Source organism: Lepus europaeus, chromosome 12, assembly GCF_033115175.1.
Source record: "Lepus europaeus isolate LE1 chromosome 12, mLepTim1.pri, whole genome shotgun sequence".
Lineage (NCBI taxonomy): Eukaryota > Metazoa > Chordata > Mammalia > Lagomorpha > Leporidae > Lepus > Lepus europaeus.
The window spans coordinates 4,750,373-4,771,238 of NC_084838.1; the positions used below are offsets into that span (position 1 = coordinate 4,750,373).

Below are 20,866 nucleotides of genomic sequence, written 5' to 3' on the forward strand. Positions count from 1 at the left end.
TGGGAGCAGGGCCTGGGTACGTCTTCGTAACAGATGAACCAGGCATGCCAGCACAATGGAAGCAGCCTTGGCAGGTGGCCACAGGGGCCACTAACACTGGCCGTGTCCATCCGTCAGCAGGAAGTGCTCCCCCAACCCAGGACACAGCACCATGACTGCAGGGGCAGGGGGCTCTCCCCGCAGGCGACAAGGACCCAGGGGTGAGGGGAGGAACTCCGCTGCCCCCATGGCTCATTGCAAACGGACTCACCTGCTGGGCCATCTGAAAAGCCAGGTGTCGCTCCTGGGAAGTGGGGTGCCCGACAACCAGCCACTCTGCCAGCACCCTCATGCCCTCACCCTCCCCGGCACCCAGAGAGACCGGTGGCCTCCCCTGCAATGAGTTCTGGCACGCCCACATCTGGTGGCATCCATCAGACCCTGGCATCACCATGGACCTCCATCAGAAGGGGCTCCTGCAGCTCCCAGCCCCCAGCCCTGGGGTCCCTGCTCACCATAGACCATCAGCTTGGCTCTCCTGGATGCAGAGCCCGCCTCGTTGGTAGCCTGGCACTCGTAGTCACCACTGTCGCTGGGTGAGACTGAGGCCAGGAACAGAGAGCCCTCAGCCAGCACCTCCACGCCCGGCTGGCCGCCCAGGGGCTCCGAGGATGGCCCCTTGCGCCATGTGACCTGTGGCTGGGGCGTCCCTGGGGGAAGGTGCAGGGAGCCATCAGCACAGAACACCCCGTCACATTCTGTCCCCGACGTGTCTCCCCCAGGCACCTGCAGCTCACTCTGGCCCCCAGGGGTGCAGGTGCCTATGTGCGTCCCTACTGAGGGGCCCCGGGGCCCAGGGCCACATCCTGTTTTCTGGTTTCCTTCCCAGGAAGGATCCACCCCCACTTCCATTCTGCCCGCCCCTCCATCTCCCCAGCGCTCCACAGAGGCACACACACACCGCTGCGGTTTCTTTTGTCCCCTGAGGGCCAGGTCTGGCTTCTCACCACTAGCACAGTGCCCAGCATACAGTAGGTGCTAAGTGGACAGGTGAGCCTGGCGCTCACTCTGCACTGCGCCGTCCGATCAGGGCACAGGCAGGGGAGACCCCAGCACTGCCACACCCCCGGCATCCCCTCTGCCATCAGACTGTCACCACCCACACACCACAGCATACACACACACACACATCCCACAGCACACACACACCTCACACACACACACACACCCCTCCTAGCTCCCTCACTACCCTCTGACCCCTGCCTTCCCACCCCTGGGTTGTTTTTATTTTTATTAAAAACTATCTATTTAAATGTTTTTAATGCACAAACTTTAACCCATCAAGGAGCCCTCACGGCAGGGCTGCTCTGAGGCCGAGGAGGGAAGAGGCCGGGGCTCTGGCTGAGGCCGGGGCTGTCCCTGCAAATCACTCACTTTGCCCCCCACACCTCCCAGTTCGCAGAGGCAGGGAGGGGAGGGTCCCAAAGTACCATGAAGTGGGGTCTGGGCTCCTGGCCTTCCCGTCCCACCCCTCACAAGGAGGCGAAGGGCACGGCTGCAGGTGCTGGGCACTGGACCAGGTGCCAGTCCCTCCATCCCTCAGGGTTCAAGGCCTCAGGGCTGGGAGCCAGGCAGGTGAAGTCCGGCCCAAGGACAAGACTTGCCAGGGATGGGGCACCCAGAGGGCAGGAGCTGGGGTCGCTTCCCCACCCCCACCCCCAGTGCAGACCGGCCTCTCACTGGTACCACAGATGCACACAAGATGGCACCGTGGCCCAGGCCCAGGACCTCAGAGGCCCTCCAGGTGGGCAGCGCCGTGAGGGTGAGCCCCACAGGTGCCGCTCCCCCACTCCCTGCCCTCCCCCCCCACTCCCTGGTCCTGTCCAGGGACTTCCCCGGCACCCGCGTCTGAGGAGGAGTAGCTGAGAGAGGGTGAGCCCCACAGGTGCCACTCCCCCACTCCCTGCCCTCCCTACCTCTCCCCGGTCCTGTCCAGGGACTTCCCCGGCACCCGCGCCTGAGGAGTAGCTGAGACAGAGGTGGCTCCCTGGCTGCTGCCTAGGGAACCGGCCCTGCGCTCCCCGACACCAAAGACCACCCTTCACACACCCCCGGCCACACTCTGGGCAGCAGCAGTCACAGAAGAGCCCAGAGCAGAGAGGAGCATCAGGCGGGGGGGGGCTGGGGGCGTGGTGAGGTCCTCAGAGAGGGGGAATAGAGCGCCCCCACCACAGCCCCTGAGCCCCACCAGGCGCCAGGCAGGTGCTGGGACCCAGCACTCTGTGTGAGTCCACTGGTCAGAGAGGAGACTGAAGCCCGGGAAAGGGGAGCGAGCTGCAAGTATCACACGGCCAGGGAGGGCTGAGCTGGGCTCCACGCTGCACCGCTGACCACAGGGGCGCTGATGCCCCCCATGGGGGCCAAGGAAGCCGCTGTGCCCAGGACCCCACGAATCCGTGCTCCGTGAGGAAGTCTGGGGCACCGACCCAAGGACCCGGGGCCACTCCGGCCCACCAGTCACGCCCCCGTCTGCTGAGGGGCTTTGGGCCTGATGGGCAGCCAGGGCTGGGGTCAACCCAGAGCGCCCACCCCCCCCGCCGGGCCTGCACCGCCCCTAACAAGAGAGCCAAGGCTTCTGCCCATCCCACAGGGCAGGGGCCTCCTCCCCGACCCGCGGGCCCAGCCTCACCTCTGGCCGGGCACGGCAGGCTGGCGTTCTCCCCCGCCACTCGCTCCAGCAGGTCGCGCGTCTCCTCTGCCCCCCAGTATGGCGGCTCTGGTGGGAGGCAACACGGCCACACTCACACCCCTGCAGCCGAGTCTGGCGTTGCCCCCTGGTCACCCAGGGCCAGGACATCCTCTTCTAGAATTTCCCGGCCCTCGGCCTCCCAGGGAGCGCACGCCCGCCTCCTGCAGGGTAGCCCCACTGGCCCAGGAGGCTCCGTGCCCTCAGACACAGGCGCTGAGCAGGCTCCTGTCCTCCCGTCCCCTCCCAGCAGCAGCTGCCCACGCGTGTTCTAAATTCCCAGTGAGGAAAACGCCAGTGACCCAGAACTTCCCACGTGCCACATTCTCTCTAAGCATCTGAGAGTCCGAGAGCGCGGACGAAGGGCAGCTGGGAGTGGGAACGCAGACCCTGGCCCAAGCCCCTGCTGCCTGCTCCACCCCCAACCCCACCCCAGAGCCTCTGTCCCCGCAGGTGCTCAGGGGCCACAGGTCGCGGCCCTGGCAGGAGCGTGGGGGGCGTGTCTGAGGACCTGCTCGCCAGCAGAGGGCTCACCAAAGCTCCCGACACCGGCAGGGCCCGGGAAGTCCCAGAGAACGAGGGCCGGGGGTGGGAAGGAAGGGGATAGGCGTGGCCCGAGCCTGGCACAGAGCCCAGCCCCTCCGAAGGCCGTGCCGCTCGGGGTTACTCACCCAGCACCCTGAGCTCCAGCTCCCACGCATCCACCCCAGCGCTGTTGGAGGCCTCACAGCGGTACCGCCCGGCGTCTGAAGTCTCCACAGCAGTGAACTGGATAGAGCCCTCGGGCCCCCTGCCCCGCAGGGCCGCTCCGTCCTTGGACCAGCTCAGCTGGGGCTCTGGCTGGCCCTCGGCCACACAGTTCAGGTCCAGGGCTTCTCCTGCCAGCACTTTCAGGACCCGAGGGCCCGGCTGCACCTGAGGGGGCACTGACAGCGTCCCGGGGAAGGGGTCAAGGTCGGGAGGCCCAGGTGAGAGGTCACGGCACCTAGATCCCCACCACACCTCTGAGTCACAGACCCATAAAGTCATCCCGGGGTCAACGTAAGGCTGGCGACTCTTGTTGGCATGCAGGATAAGATTTCAGGACACCCCACGGGGACCGCCCCCACCATGAGAACCCCTGGCCTTCCATCCCAACACCTGCTCCCTGCGTGTAGCTTGCTGACCCCGCCTCCGCCCACCATTTGAGAAGCACCCCTTGGATGCTCCACATGGGGAAACTGAGGCCCAGGGGGTGCAGGGACTGTCATCCTCACAACCACAGGGCCCCCTTGTCACCAAGCCACATGAGGAGGGGATGGGAGCAGCATTAACACCGCTGACCTAGGGCTGGCCACAGCGTGCCCGCCGCGGGGCCGCTGAGCCATGGCAGCCAGGCCGGCACAGGCATCCTTGCTGCCCCCCCCCCCCCGGCCGTGACAAGGACAGTGGGCCCCACCCCTCTCACAGTCAGGTCTCCATGCAATTTTCTCGTCTCGCATCTCAGAGGCCCTTCCTGCAGGCTGTCCAAGGCCATGCCCGTCGTACGATGGGGAAACAGGTTTGGGAAGGTTACTGGACTTGGCCGGAGTCACTCCTGCCCCTCGGCTGACAGGAGCTGGAGCCACCACCACCCTGGTCCCCGCAGCTCAGCCCCAGGGGACTCAGGGGAGTTTACAGGACCCAGGGGCCACCCTGCTCCAGGACTTCCCGGGAATCTGGGACAAGTGCCCTGGGCCCTCGGGGGAAGCCGAGGCACACCCAGCCTGTCCCAGCTTCTGAGGAGCCTGGAGATGTGGCCATCTGGAGGTCGTATCTAGAGATACGCTGACGCTGCGTCAAGGCTGGCCCCTGCGCCCAGGGGCTCCAGGCGCAGGCTCAGCTGCCTGCCCTTCCCTCTCGCGCGCACCTGCTGGGCTCACCGACCCCTCTGACCATGACAGGATGGGCACTATCGTGGCCCCACCTTACAACCAAGGCTCAGAGAGGCCAAGCAAGTGACCTAAGGCCACACAGCCCAGCTCTGCCTGCTGCAGGGCCCTGCTCGTCCCCCTGCCTCCTGCTGATGCCCCCACCCAAGCCCACAGCAAACCTTCCAGCTCTCCTCTCCCTGGGCCTCAGCCTTTCCATCTGTCAAATGGAGCGCCAGCCCATGGTGGGAAACAGTCCAGGTTTGCAGGCCAGAGGGTCTGTCTCGGCCACGTGGCTCAGCTCGTACAGAGTCAAGGCCATCCTGGACGATGTGCAGACGGACATGGCTAGCTACGTCCAGGAAGACCCATGTGAGTGGACGCTGAGAGTTCCAGATAACTGACCGGCGTCACGAAGACGATCTGGTCACCGGGCCAGTGGTTTCAATGCAGAAGCCACTCTTTGCTTACAGTCCCCGTGCACAAGGGGCGGCTCATACAGGCCTTCCCGTCCTGACCGCCTCCTTGGCTACCTGAGACAAGGCCCCTGGCTCGCACCAGCTGGCTTCCTCTGAACGGGACCGGGGCACCCCAGAGAACAGCCGCTCCCGGGACCCCATCAGGCCAGGGGCCACAACCAGAACGGGGTGTTCAGGACCTCGGCCCAGGGGAAGGGTGTGTCCCAGGGGCTGTGGGGAGCCCAGCGTCCAGGGGACACTGCTGTATGCCCGGGTTCCTGCACAGCTGGGCGGGGCCGGGAACTGGACAGGGCATCCCTGAGATCCACATCCAAGGGTTCCCCACCCACAAGTGCACCCCACACTAGGTCCCCACTGGGCCTCTGCTCAGCCTCTCCTGCCCCTGGCTGAGGGCTATGGGAGAGGTGGAGCCAGCGGTGGACAGGAGGCAGGAGGCGTGAGGAAGGGGGCGGCACCTGAGGGGAGCTGGGTGTGGGGAGGGAAGGGTCTGAGGCCTGGCACAGAGACAGAGGGAAGGGCAGGGAGCAGGGACCCAGGGAGACCCCGAGCCCACCAGCCCTACCTTGCACCCTGAGGATGTAGCGTCGGGAGGCAGACCCTGCCGGGTTACTTGCCGTGCACTCGTAGTGGCCACTGTCACCTGCCTGGGCCTGGGCCAGACGCAGGGAGCCCGAGGGGAGGAGGCCAAGCCTGTGAGAAGGACGGCCACCAGTGAGACCCCAACCCACCCCACCCAACAGAAAGACTTCAGGACCCCACCTGCAGCAACCGCCTCCCCCAGGAAGCCTGCTGGGACTGCCCACTTCGACTCCACCCCTGAACTACCTCTGTGTCCCAAACCACCAGGCCTGGGCCAAGCCCCATCCCCATAGGAGTCCAGAGTCTGAACCCTTCCCGGCCGTGTGACTTGGGGCAGCTGCTGCACCTCCTGGAGTCTACATACCTCATCTGTAAAATGGGACTCAAACGGCTGACGTCAGAGGCTGGCTCTGCCCGGGTCCGGGCCCCGTCACACCCAGTGCTTGCTCCCTCCCACACCACACACCTGCCCCCCAAAGATGAGGCCCCTTTGGGAGGCCTCTCCTCAGCTTTGCGAGAGGAACCTCTGATCCCAAGGCCCCCACATCTAAGTGCCAGGCCCCCCGACTGCACCCAGTGCCTTTGGGGGGGCCCTTCCTCCAGAGCTGCACCGAGGACCCTCGGGGGAAGCTGAGACTCCCGTCCTCGCCTCCCAAATCCGCCCACCTTTCTGAAGTCACCTGACTCCTCCCACAAGGTCCTGGACCCCCAGCCAGGCTCCTGCAGCTGGGCCGGCCCCCAGGGCCCCTGCAGACATGATGTCACCAGCCACATGTGCTGGCTGTAGAATCCCCTGCCCCCGTAAAACAGGGAGGGCAGCTGCGGCCACTGGCCCCGGCTGGCCCCGAGAGCACGTGGCCAGTGCTGGGGTGGGGGGCCCCAAGGGCCGGTCCCCAGCCTGCCCTCCGTGGAGGTCGCCAGCTGGGTTCTAGAATCCAACAGCCCTGGGGGCTCTGGCCTTGGCCTCCACCCCCTTTCTGCTCTGCCTCCGTGTCCTCCACAAAATGGAGCTCACAGAGTCACCCACAGGACCCTCGGAGACCCTCGCACCCACCCTGGGCGGCTGCCAGCCGAGCGCTGGGCACAGGTCTCCGCCAGGTCTGCACTACAGAAGCCCTCCCCGTCCACGGGGTGGCACAATCACTGCCCCCAGTAGCCCCCTTGGGTGCGGCCTGCACGGCCACGGGCCTGCCATGTGAGGTCAGGGTCGCTCAACCTTCCCGGAACGTGTCAGGACAGCGTGACCTCCCGCACAGCACAGGCCTGGAGCAGAGAGGCACCCGCAGGGCCAGCTGCTTCTGCGGAGACGACAGTGCCCGTGAACGCCACGCGGGGCTGCTCGCTCCTTCACTACCTCACAGACACGCGCAGTGTCCACGTGTCGCCAAGTCCCCCCTCGTCGCGGTGCGGTACTCCCTCAAGGCATCTGGGTGGACATTTCAGCACCTGGCTCCTCCCTCCTCCCTCCCACAGAACCCCGCACGCCGCTGCGTGAGCTTCCCCTGCACTGGGGCTGCCCTTCCAAGGGGACCTCGTCCGACCTGTCCCTGGCCCAGTCTCCAACGGGCCGGACCAGGCAGGGCGCACGATGGGTAAGGCGTGGACGACGAGGCGGCAATGCTGGCGCGTCCACGCCGCCGCAGCGAGGCTCAAGCGCTCAGGAGCAGGTGTGAGGCCGGTGCGCAGGTCCCACCCCGGACTGCACAGCAGCACCCCCCCCCCCCGCCCCAGCAAGCCGGGACCACGAGGGCTAGGAACTGCAGTTCTGGATCCGAACGGGCTGTGCAGCCTCAGGCAGGGGCATTGACATCTCTGAGCCCCAAATCCCAACTCCGGCACCTCAGGGGTAGCCTCGAAATTCTGGCGACTTTAGGGACCACAGAACCCCTTGCTCTCTCCCTTTCCGACCCCTTGAAAGGACAGGAAGTGGGAACTACTAACACACACACAAATAAGCAACAAAGGACACCCCCAAAGTGGGGGTGCCAAGTGCTCCCAGCAGTAAAAGCGGGCACCTCGTCCCCCTCGAGGACAGAACCCATTTTATAGATGGACAGGCTGAGGCCTGCGGAGCCCAAAAGAAGTTTCTCGTGCCTCCCAGCGGAGCTGTGCTGCACGAAACGCCAGTCTGGTCACATCCCTGCCCGCTTTAAACCACACTGTGACCAACTGCTGATCCCTGGACAGAACCCCAGCACAGCCAGCGGGGACCCGCGGGAGCCAGCCCCGGCCCCTACTTCTGCCTCCCCCGAAGCCCACGCGGCTGCGCCAGGCCACTGTTTGTCCATCCGCTGTCCCAGAGGCTCGGCTGGAGGCTCAGGGGCAGGGGAGGGGCGGGAGGAAACGCGGAGGACACGGTGGCGGTGTCATTACCAGGAGCGCCTGCTCACGGGTGCAGCCAGATGGCTCCATGCGGCGCCCAGATGAGGACGCGCCGAGGTGCTGGGGAATTTCCTGTTTATGACGCCCGGCTGGCTCGGGCCACACTGTCGGGGCGAGGCACGAGCAGATGTCAGAGGCGGGGGCGGGATCCAGGAGGGGGCCCCCCACCCTGCCCGTGAGCTCCGGACCTGTCCCCAGAGACCAGGGCTCGAACAGTGCAGAGCCTGGCCACAGTCACACACTTGGTCCCCAGGACACACCTGGGCGCAGCCCGCTGGGCTCCCCTCTCCAGCCACTGCCGGGCCCTGCTCCTGACACCTGTCACCACCTGTCGCTGTCTGATGGCTCCAGAGGAGAAGTCAGGTGTGCCCAGGTCCCCGGAGTGTCCCAGCCCTTGGCACAGGCCTGGCCCCTCCTAGGTGCTCCGTGACCATGGGATGGTGAATTCCAGCTGTCCCCTGCCCGCACACTTCCATGTTCAAGGCAACACAGGCTGCAGCTCTTCCAGGAAGCCCTCCCTGATGACCCCAGGAAGCTGGACTCCCCCTGCTGAGGGCCCTGAGCCCAGTGCAGCCATTCATTCGTCCATATTCATATGCATCGTTAAACAGGGCTGCCTGGGGCGGGAGTGGGGGGCGGGAGTACTCCTGTCCTCAGGTTCCCCAGAGTCTGGGCTGTCTGTCTGCCTCAGTCAGACACACCAGGCATGCGCCAGGACCCGTGTCCATGGTGGCAGTGGGGAGGGAGAGGCAGGTTAGCCTGGAGGGTCACCGTGACCCTCACCTGCATACCATGCCTGCACTGGCGCCACAGACCCTGCTCAGAAAGCCTCAGATGGCAAAGCCATGCTGGGAAAATGGAGGAAAAAGAGCCCGGTGTTCTCCAAGGTCAGTGTGATGTATTGGGAGCCTGGATATGATGAACCCATTGTGCGGCACTGCTAACAGGGATGGCGCCGACGCCAGCAACAGCTCTCAACTATCCCGTGCCTCCTGCGAGTGCCTCCTGTGTACACCGCACGGCTCTCAGCTACTCCCGGGTACACCGCACGGCTCTCAGCTTCTCCCGGGTACACCGCGCGGCTCTCAGCTACTCCCGGGTACACCGCGCGGCTCTCAGCTACTCCCGGGTACACCGCGCGGCTCTCAGCTTCTCCCGGGTACACCGCGCGGCTCTCAGCTACTCCCGGGTACACCGCGCGGCTCTCAGCTACTCCCGGGTACACCGCGCGGCTCTCAGCTACTCCCGGGTACACCGCGCGGCTCTCAGCTACTCCTATGTACACCGCGCGGCTCTCAGCTACTCCCGGGTACACCGCGCTGCTCTCAGCTACTCCTATGTACACCGCGCGGCTCTCAGCTACTCCCGGGTACACCGCGCGGCTCTCAGCTACTCCCGGGTACACCGCGCGGCTCTCAGCTGCTCCCGGGTACACCGCGCGGCTCTCAGCTACTCCCGGGTACACCGCGCGGCTCTCAGCTTCTCCCGGGCACACCGCACAGCTAAACACCTGCCAGACATTCTCTCACACACGTCCAACAGCCAGACCCTAAGACAGGCCTTCCCATTACCTCACTGCCCTTTGCATATCAGAAGATGGTGAGAGAGACCCAGCTCCTGGGATCACGGCCACTCAGCCGCTCAGGGGTCCCGACCCTCACAATCTGCAACGTTCCACTCTGGGATCTCCTTAGCTGGAATGTTCTCCAGACAGACACTGGCCTCCCACTGAACCACCAGAGGGCAACCTGGGGGAGACAGGTGGACACCCCACGCCTGGGCTCCTGGTGACTGGGCCAGCGGCCCCCTTGCAGGGGAGGGTGGGAGTATGGAACAGAGAAAACCTGGGGGAAGCAGACACAGGCACTCCATCCTCTCGCTGCCCCCCGCCTCTTTCGGGACTTGGGTCTTGGCCCGCGTGGGACCCTGGCCTGCTGCCTCCGGGAGCCACAGCCCGAGCCAGGGCGGCTCACAGCTGTCCCAGCTCCACAACAGAATCACAAACAAACACTGTTGCCTGGAAACCGTGCCTCGCCCCAGCATCCCGGGGCCGAGTCCCAGGACCAGAGCCAAGGGATGCTGTCTGGCTATCAGCACCTGCCCAACCCTTTCATTGCTCAGATGGGAAGGCTGAGGCCTGGGGAGGGCAGGGTCTTGTTCATGGCCACCGAGCCAGCCGGGATGCTGCCAGGGTGGGGAGACCCCGGTCTGCGTCCCCTGGTTTGGCCTTGGCACAGTCCCGGGCCCGCGGTGTTGCTGTCACTGCAATGCTGGACTCAGGGCGCCCTTTCCATCGAGAGCAGCCCGCGGGATAAGGAGCACACCCCGCCCTTGCCCTCGGCCGTCCACTTGCAGGGTTTGGCGCCATGGAAATGACCCCAGAGAGAAGGGCAGCCCGGGACTGCTGCACCCCTCCCCCACCCACGACAGCTCAGCAAGGAGAGCTCTTGAGATAGAAGTGGCGTGGGCCAGGGAGAAGGCGCGAGAGGCGCTGAGGGCAGAGCAGAAGAGGCGCCATGTCACCCTGCGACAGCACGTGCATGGACGTGGCAGCGAGAGGGACTGGGCATGCCGCCGCGGGCGGGCCGGGGGAGCACTCAGCGCTTCTCAGACCCCCGGTGTGTTCCCCTTCACTTAGGACTTGCTCACTCAGGGGCAGGAGACGCCCAGAGAGCTCAGCTCAGTGTGTTCTCCGGGCAGGGCTGCGATGTGACCCAGCTGACCCCGCCCAGACACCAGGTGTGTGCATGTCTCACGAAGGTGGGAGGAGCACGAGGGCACACAGAGGGAAGAGGAGGAGAGGACGAGGCGTGAGGAGAGGGGAGGGGAGGGGAGGCAGAGGGCAACTAGGATTCACTGAAGTGAGTTCCCAGCTTCCACAATGGCGGCTCGGACGCCAAACCTTGGGGCACCCTTGGAGAAGAAAGAGGAGGAAGAGGAAGGGGCGGGGCGGGGGGAGAGGAGGCAGGGCAGCAGACAGCCAGCGCCTGTGCTGTGCATCTTCCACGGTGGTTGTTGTCGGAGAGGTAGAGAAAGAGGAAAAGAGATCCCTCATCTGCTGTTGTATACCGCAAATGCCTACAGCGACCAGGGCTGGGCCGGTGGGAGCCGGGACCTGGAACTAACTCCATCCGGGTCTCCCGCACGAGCGGCAGGGACCCAGTCACTGCTGCCTCCTGGCACGTGAGTCAGCCAGCAGCTGGAATCAGGAGTGCAGACACAGATGCTGCAATAGGAGGCACGGGCGTCTTAGCATCAGGGCCAGACGCCTGCCCCGTGGAGTCTCACAAGTCCTCATGTTCAGGCCAAGTTGAGGGGGCACTCAAGGGGAGCAGCCCACAGGTCTGGGAGAGGTGGAGCTTTGTTCTGTGTGTGCATCTCTGGGTGGCAGGGAGGCCCAAAGAGCTCTGAGGACCCAGAGCCTACAGGAGTAGCTAAAATACAATCAGTGGGCGTCAGCGCTGTGGCACAGTGGGTAAGGCCGCCACCTGCAGTGCCAGCATCCCTTATGGGCGCCAGTTAGAATCCCAGCTGCTCCACTTCCGATCCAGCTCTCTGCTACGGCCTGGGAAAGCAGCAGAAGGTGGCCCAAGTCCTTGGGCCCCTGCACTCGCGTGGGAGACCCAGAAGAAGCTCCTGGCTCTGGTCTGGCCCAGCCCTGGCCCCTGCAGCCAACTGGGGAATGCAGTGGTGGATGGAAGGTCTCTGTCTCTCCCTCTCTCTCTGTAACTGTGCCTTCCAATTAAGTAAAATAAATCTTAAGAAAAATATTTTTTAAAAAAGCAGTGAGGGGTGTTCAGTCTTCAATGGCAGGAACAACCTGAGGTCCATCCACCGGGGAGTGGCTGGACAACGGGGGTGTGGCCGCATGCTGCAAAGTCGCCCAGCCACAAAGAGGAACGAGGTTCTGCACGTTACAACACAGGTGAACCCCTCAACCTCAGGCTCCGTGAGAGAAGCCAGCCCCAAAGCGCCATGCACGACTCCACTGACGAGAAACTTCCAGAAGAGCCAAGTCTTAAGAGACAGAAAGCAGATTCGCGGTTGCCAGGGGTTGGGGCAGGGATGGCGCGGGAACGGGGGCGGCTGCCGGTGAGTCCGGAGTTTCCCAGGGGGCTGGGGGCAGGGGGATGACGATGCTTTCAAGATGACGGCGGTGACGGCCGCCCAGCTCTGCGAGTGCGGGGAGTCCGCGGAAGCATGCACTTTTTTTTTTTTTTTTTTTTTTTGACAGGCAGAGTGGACAGTGAGACAGAGAGACAGAGAGAAAGGTCTTCCTTTGCCGTTGGTTCACCCTCCAATGGCCGCTGTGGCTGGTGCACTGTGGCCGGCACACCACGCTGATCCGAAGCCAGGAGCCAGGTGCTTCTCCTGGTCTCCCATAGGGTGCAGGGCCCAAGAACTTGGGCCATCCTCCACTGCACTCCCTGGCCACAGCAGAGAGCTGGCCTGGAAGAGGGGCAACCGGGACAGGATCGGTGCCCCGACCGGGACTAGAACCCGGTGTGCCGGCGCCACAAGGCGGAGGATTAGCCTGTTGAGCCACGGCGCCAGCCAGCATGCACTTTAAATAAGCGAACTGTCCGGTGCGCAAACTCCAGCCCCAGCCAGCTGCTCCGTACAGAACGCGGGCGAGAAACAGCAGACGCGGCGCAGGGTGAGCATGTCTTAAAAGCCCCAATGCTGCCTTCGTTTCGGAAGAGCAGCGGGAACGTAAGATCAAGGCGAGATGTTTCAGCCCTGACGACATCCTCAGCCGTCCTTGTCCAAGCGGATTTCGGTAACGTCCACTTCACCGATGGAGAAAGAAGGCCAACGGTGGCCAGGGGCCACCCAGGTCCACACCCGAGCAGGGAGCAGCCGAGGCGTGCTCGGGGCCGAAGAACCCCAGGGCGTCAGCCCTCGAGCACATTTTCCTCTCATCCATAAACTCCCCGCATCTCGTAATCTCAAGAGAAACAGGTCGGCGCCGCGGCTCAACAGGCTAATCCTCCGCCTGCGGCGCCGGCACACCGGGTTCTAGTCCCGGTCGGGGCACCGGATTCTGTCCCAGTTGCCCCTCTTCCAGTCCAGCTCTCTGCTGTGGCCCGGGAGGGCAGTGGAGGATGGCCCAAGTGCTTGGGACCTGCACCCCATGGGAGACCAGGAGAAGCACCTGGCTCCTGGCTTCGGATCAGTGCAGTGCGCCGGCCGCAGCAGCCATTGGAGAGTGAACGAATGGCAAAAAGGAAGACCTTTCTCTCTGTCTCTCTCCCACTATTCACTCTGCCTGTCAAAAAAAAAGAGAGAAACAGTCAAGCAGCAAGAAGCAAAGAGGAGGAAGCGGCAGCGGGACGAAGAGCCCGGCCACCAACGCTGCCTGCAACACGCCTGCAGCGTACAGCTCCCGGCTGATCCATCAACACCACACAGCGAGGAGCAGTCAGCGAGTGACAACGCCGCTCCCGCTGCAGGAGCAAGCCGCACGCGCGCGGGCACTCGGCCACCCCTAGCCCCACTCAGCAGCTCGGACAGGGCCTCCTGGGGTGACACCCACAGAGCCAAGGGGCTGGGGCTCCTGCAGACACAGCCCGGGCAGGCCCCCTGGCCCCCGGCCACGTTTAGTGGCGCACAGCCGCCAGGTCGGGAATGGTTCATCAGATGGAAGTGCAGAGATGCAAAGACACACGCAGGGGGCGGGGGCAGTGTGCAGAGCAGGCTGCTCAGGGGCCTTCTGGGGAAGACCTCAAAGACCTCGCCGGGGTTGTCACTGCCTGAGCTGCAGCTCCTCCCCCCAGGGTCAAAGGTCCCAGGAGTTTCCAGGCTCCCCCCACCCCTCCTGCCCTGGAGGATGGAGGGGGACAGCCTGGTTCTGAAGGGTCCCAGCGTCCCAGGCAGGAGCAGGGATCCAGGGCCCCAGATGCCAGACATGTAGGCTCCCACACAGGCCGGGAAGCGGAATATGCCGAGGTCCAGGGCGAGGCCTCAGCCCTGGCTTTGCCCTGTGTTAGCCGGGAGACCCTGCTTGGTGATCCCCAGGGTCCCTGTGCAGTTCAGGGCAGGGGCGGGGCACAGCAGGTGAAGCCACCGCCTGGGACTCTGGCAGCCCACATCTGAGCAGCTGCTCGACTTCCCATCCAGCTCCCTGCTAATGTGCATGGGCGCAGGGGCCCCGTAGACACGCCTCCTGTGTAGAAGGCGGTGGGCACGCCCTGGGGTGTCCACAGAGTCGCACACATCTGCTGGGTTCCTGGCCACCTGGAGGCCACGGATTGGGCTCACCTGTCAGCGCCGGGCAGCACGGGATGGGAGTCCTTTGTCCAGGTGACCAGTGGGGGTGGGGAGCCCCGGGCCTCGCAGTCCAGGGTCACCTCTTCTCCAGCCTTCACCACGACCCTCAGAGGCGCGTCGGTGTCGAGGGACCCGTTCCCATGAACCCTGGGCTTGGCTGGGTGGGGGGAGCAAGCAGGGCCGTGAGCAAGGCCAGGAGGGCAGCGGGGCCTGCTGGACGGCTCCCCCAGGAGGCAGAGCTGGTGCTGTGACCTTGACCTTGGGGAGGCCCAGGATGTGGGCGTGGCTGGAGAGTGCTGGCGGTTTCCCTCCCCTCCCCCACCTTCCCTGATGACAACATTCCCACAGTCTGTCCTCTCCCCCCATGACACGCAGATTCCCCTCGGGTCTTCCTCTCAAGCCCGAGGAGCCCCTGAGGACAGAGAGGACTCTGTCCCATCCTTCCTCTGCCCCACCCCCACCCCCTGTGCTCCGTGCTGGAGGCACCCAGTGTACATCTGAGTGACAAGAACGACACAGCCATCCAGTGGGGCACATAAACCCCCAGCCCGCTTTGTCCCCACACATCATTAGTTCAGAGAAGAAATGCCACCCCCTTTGAACTTTTTTTTTTTTTTTTTTCAATAGAAAAATTTGGCTCTGGGAGGACCCGGCGGTCAGACATTGACTCATCAACCCCCACCCAGTTACTGGGCGCCCTGCTCTGCCCTGACGGCCGGGAGACGGGCCCACCCCGCCTCCTCACAGCAGTGAGGGTCTGCAGGCCATAGTGGCATCGAACCCTTCACCATGCAAATAACGACTTAACCACTGTCGTGACCCACGCTACAAAGAGGACAGTCCAGCCAGGGGCAGGAGCCAGCTGGGCTTCCAAACAGAAGAGATGGCCCGTGCAAAGGCCCCGTGGCAGGATGAGCCATTGCAGAAATGTGTGAGGAGGTGGGCAGGACCCGGCCTCCTTGCAGACCTGGTTCCCAGGGACTTACAAAGGCAGAGTTGGAGCCACTCTGCCCCCATACCAGCTGCAACTCCCTCCCAGGGCAGGGCCCGCTGTCACTCACTGTTGACAGACAGCCGCATCTCCTGGCTGGAGAAGCCCACAGCGTTAGTGGCCGTGCAGACGTAGGCCCCTGCATCCCGGGCTGACGGCTGGGCAATGACCAGGGTGCCGTCCTTGCTCACGTTGTAGTGGGCGCCCCTCGAGGTCAGAGCCTTGGTTTCCTAGGACAGGGCCACAGGTGACATGGCTGTAGCCCATGCCCCTCCCCAGGGTGCACAGGGCCCACCCTCAGGGACTCTCCCAGCAACAGGCTCCACCTACCTTGGTCCAGGTGATGGTGGGGGTGGGGACTCCGGAGGCCATGCAGGGGAGGGAGGCCGGCACCCCCTCGTTGGTGACATGGTGCGTGGCCGTGGGGTGGATCCTGGGCGGCACTTGGACAAACAAACCGATTCCATCATCTGGGGTTCAGGGCAGCGGTACCCACAACATCCCCCCTGCTGTAGCCCACACGCACTCAGGTCACAGCCTCAGAGGCCAACGGAACCCATTCCTGCCTCACAGCATTCTGGGAAAGGCCGAAGTCGGAGCATGAGGGACAGACGGGCGGAGCTCCCAGAACACCGGGGCAGGTGCACACCACTGCCCCCCTACAGCTGCCCCAGCCTCAAGTGCAGGGGCACAGATGGGTGGGGGGAGGCTGCAGGCATGAGGGGGCGGGGAGAGCTCTGTGCCTCCGCCAGCTCTGTCAGCTGGAACCGCTCTGAAAAACCGGGGGCGGGGGGTGGGGGGGAGGCAATGCTGCTGCCACGCGGGGAACGCTGAGTGACGTAAGCCGCTTACTCCAGAGCTCTCGGGCTGGGGGGCCAGCTGCCGGGTCAGCTGTGGGAAGTTCTAGAGCCACGGGCCACCCCATAACCACCTCAGAGGTGAGCAGTGCAAGGATAAATGGCTAAAGTGACGAGGCTTATGGGATGTGTGCTCTACCACCTAAAAACCGTCCAAAGGAAAATTGAAACGGCATGGCGTCCCGGGCTATCGCCACCCCAGTATTACCAACTCTTCCCCCAGGCGGAGCAGCTGGGCGTGGGAGTGAGCCTGGCCGTCTGCTGGGGGCTGCCTCGTGCCTCTGCCCTCCTGGAACAGCCTCGAAGCTGAACCAGCCCCAGCCCCCTCTGCTCAGCCCTGGAGGGACGTACAGGTGACGAGCGGCAGAAACTGGTGTCTGCTGGGCAAAGTGGGCTTAGAAACAGGTGCCACACCTGTCCTCGGCACCTCCTGGACCCCCAGCTTACAAAGGGTGGTCTTGAGGAGGAGCAGGGGCCAGGCAACCAGGAGCAGGACGGTGGGGAGGACAAGCCAGAAGCCGGCGGCCGGGCCAGCATTGTGGTGCAGTGGGTTAAGCCACCACCTGTGACGCTGGCATCTCATATGAGTGTCAGTTAGAGTCCCGGCTGCTCCACTGCTGATCCAGCTCCCTGCTAATGCGCCTGGGAAAGCGGCAGAAGATGGTCCAAGTCCTTGGGCCCCTGCACCCACATGGGAGACCCAGAAGCTCCTGGCTTCACCCTAGCCCAGCGCTGGATGTTACGGCCACCTGGGGAGTGAACCAACAGGTGGACGATTGTCTCTTTCTCTGCCTCTCCCTCTCTCTCTGCAACTGTGCCTTTCCAATAAATAAATGAATCCTTAAAATATAAATAATTTTTTTTAAACTGCAGCCCCTCTAACAGATGCGGACTTTTCGTCTCGTCACTGTCCCCTATCCACTACAGTCTGAGTACTTAGCACTGACAAGCACCCTAAGTCACCCAGAGACGACCGACAGGGAGTGGGAGGCTGTGTGCTGTCAGATCTGACACCATTTTGGGGGCCCTGCGCATCGGCAGACTCTGGTATCCACGGCGGGTCCTGGAAGCCCCTGCCCTCAGACACCGCGGGACGAGGACGGCTGTGGATGGCTGTGTCGGGAACGTGCGTGTGCAGAATGTGCAAAGATACACAGCAAAATGTAACATCTGGTTATTCTTAGCTACTGGAATGCGCTGTGTTTTTTTAAACATGTCAGATTCCTAATTTTCCTACAGCAAGTATGTGTTCTTTGGGCAGTTTTTCTAAACATGGGTATTCAAGACCGGTCACCCTCCCCAGCCTGTCCTGGCCCCTGCCCCTCCCCCTCCTGGCACCAGGGCCCGGGGCTCACCCTGGACCACCAGCATCACGTCCCGGTGCCGAGAGCCAGCCGTGTTGGTGACCACGCAGCTGTAGCTGCCCGCGTCCTCCTGCAGCACACGGTCCAGGTGGAGGCTGCCGTCCGCCCGGACAGAGGGCCGGCGGCCAGGTGGGAGCTGGGGAGAGAGTAGAGGCAGCGGCTCAGGGCAGCCGAGACAGAGCTGTTGGATGGCACTTTGGGAGCGCAGCAGCTGGGCTGCACCAGGGGTGGAGGACCTTAGTGGGGGTGACAGCCTGGCCGCCCTGCCCCCACCTCTTCTCTGAGACCCATACACCCCCCCAGACCCCAGCTGGTGAGGTAGGCGGACCCCTGCACATCTCGACCCCACTGCCACTCTGTCAATTGGACCACGGCAGGACTCTGAGCCAAGCCGGGCCCCTGGGGGTCTCTGGGAATGTTAGCCTTTAGTGAGGAGGGGCTGGAGCTCAGGGCTGCGGGGAGGCCCCATCTGGGGGCTGAGCAGGGCACAGCCACGCCAAGATGCAGAGCCCAGCTCCGGGTGGCTCCCCAGGGCTGACCCAGCAGGACCGGAGTTAGGGAAGGAGAGTGCTTGCTCCAGAGCCAGGCCTGGGCAACCCCTGGAAAGGCCCAGCCATGCCCTGTGCCCAGCGAGGGCCCCCGGGCGAGGGAGCGCGGCCCAGGGCAGGCATGCAGCAGGGGGCTATCTGGGGAGCAACCATGAGTGAGTGGGTGGTGCTCTCGGCCTCCAGAAGCGCACGTTAACAGAGGAGCGCCGAGCGCGGCTGTGCGCAAACTTGGTGGCGCGTGGGGAAACGCCGGGGCCGTCTGTAAGACGCACCACGCAGACTTTCCCTGACAGTGACGGGGCTGCACCAGGAGCGCTGGCCAAGTCGATGCGCTCCAGGCGCGAGCAGCAAGGTGTCGGCAAACTCCCCTGGGGGTTCTGAAGCACACAGGTTGAGAGCCAGGAGGGGTGCACAGAAGGAACTTGGGGGCCCACAGGGGGTGAGCAGAGGCCTGGGAGGAGCTGACACTTAACCTGGGGCTCAGGGCAGGGTCAGCAGCGGTCCACCAAGACCAGGATACACAGCTCAACCACCCCCCTCTGTGGTGCCACAGACAAACCGAGTAAGCACAGCTGGGTTCCAACAAAACCTGATACCACGGCCAGATGGGCCCAGGGGCTGTCGTCCGAGACTCTCGGCTTAGAAGGCTTTAAGGCTTGGGCTGTGGGGTCCGGCACCTGGGTTCCAGCCCTGCTTGGCCACTTACTAGCTAAGTGATCTAAACCGTCTGACTTAATCTCACTAAGCCTCGGTCTCCCTGTCTGTCAAATGGGCAAAAATAATAGCCCCTTCCTTCCAGGTTAGGTGTGAGGAACGAAGGTGCTAACACCATGAGCGGCAGCTGGCTCTGCCCCAGGCCACTCACTGCTGCTCTAATCAAGTTCAGGCGGCAGGACAAGGACAGGCAGTCCTGGGGGCGGGACCAGCCTGAGCCAAGAGACGTGGCACAGCAGCGGTTTCCCAGGGGATGGAGAGTTGTCCAGCCTGGCGGGACTGTAGGGAAAGAGTTCAGATGGGACGTGGGGGGTGGGGCAGGCGAGGCAGCCAAGGGGCTTGTCTGACTGCAGGGAGCGCTATGAGGGGGCTGCGCCCCTAGCCTGGGTCAGGACACGAGGCCACGCCAGGCAGCAGGGACACAAACACAGCCGCACGGTCGCTACCTCCTGAAGTGTCCTCCTTCCGCCCATCTGTCAGTGCTTAAACAAACATGGGCGGGTGGGCATCTGGCACAGCAGGGAAGGTGCCACCTGGGATACCCAGCTCTGCATCCAGCTTCCCGCCAAGGCGCACCTCGGGGGCAGCAGGTGACAGCCCACGTACGTGGGTCACGTCCCACATGGGAGACCTGGAGTGAGTTCTGGGCTCTAGGCTTCAGCCTGGCCTGGCCCCAGCAGTTGCAAGCATCTGGGGAGTGAACCAAATGGGACAGCGCTCGCTCGCTCGCTCTCTCTCTCTCTGCCTTTCAAATAAATCCAACTTTTAAAGTTAACTCACAAGTAAGGGGGTGAGGGCCCCTCTTTACAACCTCGAACCACTGGGACCCCTGGTGTGTGCAGGGCAGGACAGGAGAACTGAGGACAGGGAAGAGGTGGACAGAGAGCCAGCAGGAGGAACAGAGGAAACGAAGGAAATCCAGCCGGTGCGAACTGATACAGCAGCGCGTGTGTCCATCAGTGCGTGGTGCTCGGGGCAAACAGGACACTGCACAGGCCACAGCTCTGCCCCTCAGAGCAGTGGTGACAAAGGTGTCGTGTCAGGGCCACCGCGGAGTCTCTGCTCCCTGGATCCCCCTGCTGAGCCCCCTGGGGGCCAGCAGCCCTGCCTGGTGCTTGTAGGGATTCCAGAGAAGCTTCCGGAATAAGGCAGGATGGAGAAGGAAGAAGAGGCCATTCCAAAGAAGGGAGCCACGAAGCAGAGGTGAGCAGGACGTGAACGCGACACCCTCCCTCGATGCCCGAGGCCCCCCGCCCGCCCCACCCGGAGGAGCCCAGCACTCACGGGCTGGCCGTCCTTGAGCCAGTGCCTCTCTGGGAGGGGTCTCCCTGCCAGGATGATACAGGACAGGGACACGGGCTGCCCCTCCAGGACGCGGACCGTGGACGCACTGCTGGCGATCTCCGGGGCTACTGCAGGGAGACGAGACAGCATTGGCCACAGCAGAGCCCCTGTGGGTCACCCAGGGCACGGACGCCCCACTTCCCTCCCCAGGGAACAGGTGTCTCATGACTGGGGGTGCTAGAGGGTCCAAGGGCCCCTGGACACCACTGGCCATGGGCACCTCTGTCCCAGAGGATGTGGTGGCCATGAAGGGCCTCCCTGGAGGTTCCCGGGGAGCATCTGCCTCCCCAAACCCCACGACCCTCCAAGCCCCCAGCGAACCGTGTCCTGTGACAGTGAGCTGGGCTTCGGCCTGGACCTTCCCAAAGACATTCTGAGCTTCACAGAGGTACAGGGCCTGGTCGTCAGGGCCTACACCTGAGGACAAGAAAGAGGCCGCTGACCTCCAGGGCCCATGGCCTCCGGCCCCCACAGGCCCGGCTCCACAGAGCCCGGAGGCCCTTAGCACAGCCTGGCCTGCAGAGGATCGGACAGGAGGGCTGGGACGGCAGAGAGGAAAGGGTGCGGAGAGGCCTCAACTTGCCCATCTGTAGAACAGGATAACAGAGCACACCGGAACCTTGTGCTGTGATTGGAAGGGCTCGGCGGGAGGCAAAGAAAGCGCACAGCATGGGCCGAATAGCGGTGCAGCAGCCGTCATGTGACCGTGAGAGCCGCTGACCCC

At 63.9% G+C, this 20,866-nt stretch overlaps 1 protein-coding gene across 1 annotated transcript in view; it reads right to left on the minus strand.

The window, feature by feature from the left end:
* Window positions 1–20,866, minus strand: part of HMCN2 (hemicentin 2) — a 139,177-nt gene that overhangs the window by 71,025 nt on the left and 47,286 nt on the right. The window contains exons 17-26 of the mRNA XM_062208446.1: window positions 20,464–20,559; window positions 20,083–20,210; window positions 17,528–17,672; window positions 15,646–15,758; window positions 15,386–15,545; window positions 14,316–14,481; window positions 5,656–5,783; window positions 3,397–3,651; window positions 2,669–2,755; window positions 495–689 (exon numbers count right to left, since the gene is read on the minus strand). Of these exons, the coding sequence (XP_062064430.1) occupies window positions 495–689; window positions 2,669–2,755; window positions 3,397–3,651; window positions 5,656–5,783; window positions 14,316–14,481; window positions 15,386–15,545; window positions 15,646–15,758; window positions 17,528–17,672; window positions 20,083–20,210; window positions 20,464–20,559 (1,473 nt within the window). The remainder of the gene's footprint in view (window positions 1–494; window positions 690–2,668; window positions 2,756–3,396; window positions 3,652–5,655; window positions 5,784–14,315; window positions 14,482–15,385; window positions 15,546–15,645; window positions 15,759–17,527; window positions 17,673–20,082; window positions 20,211–20,463; window positions 20,560–20,866) is intronic.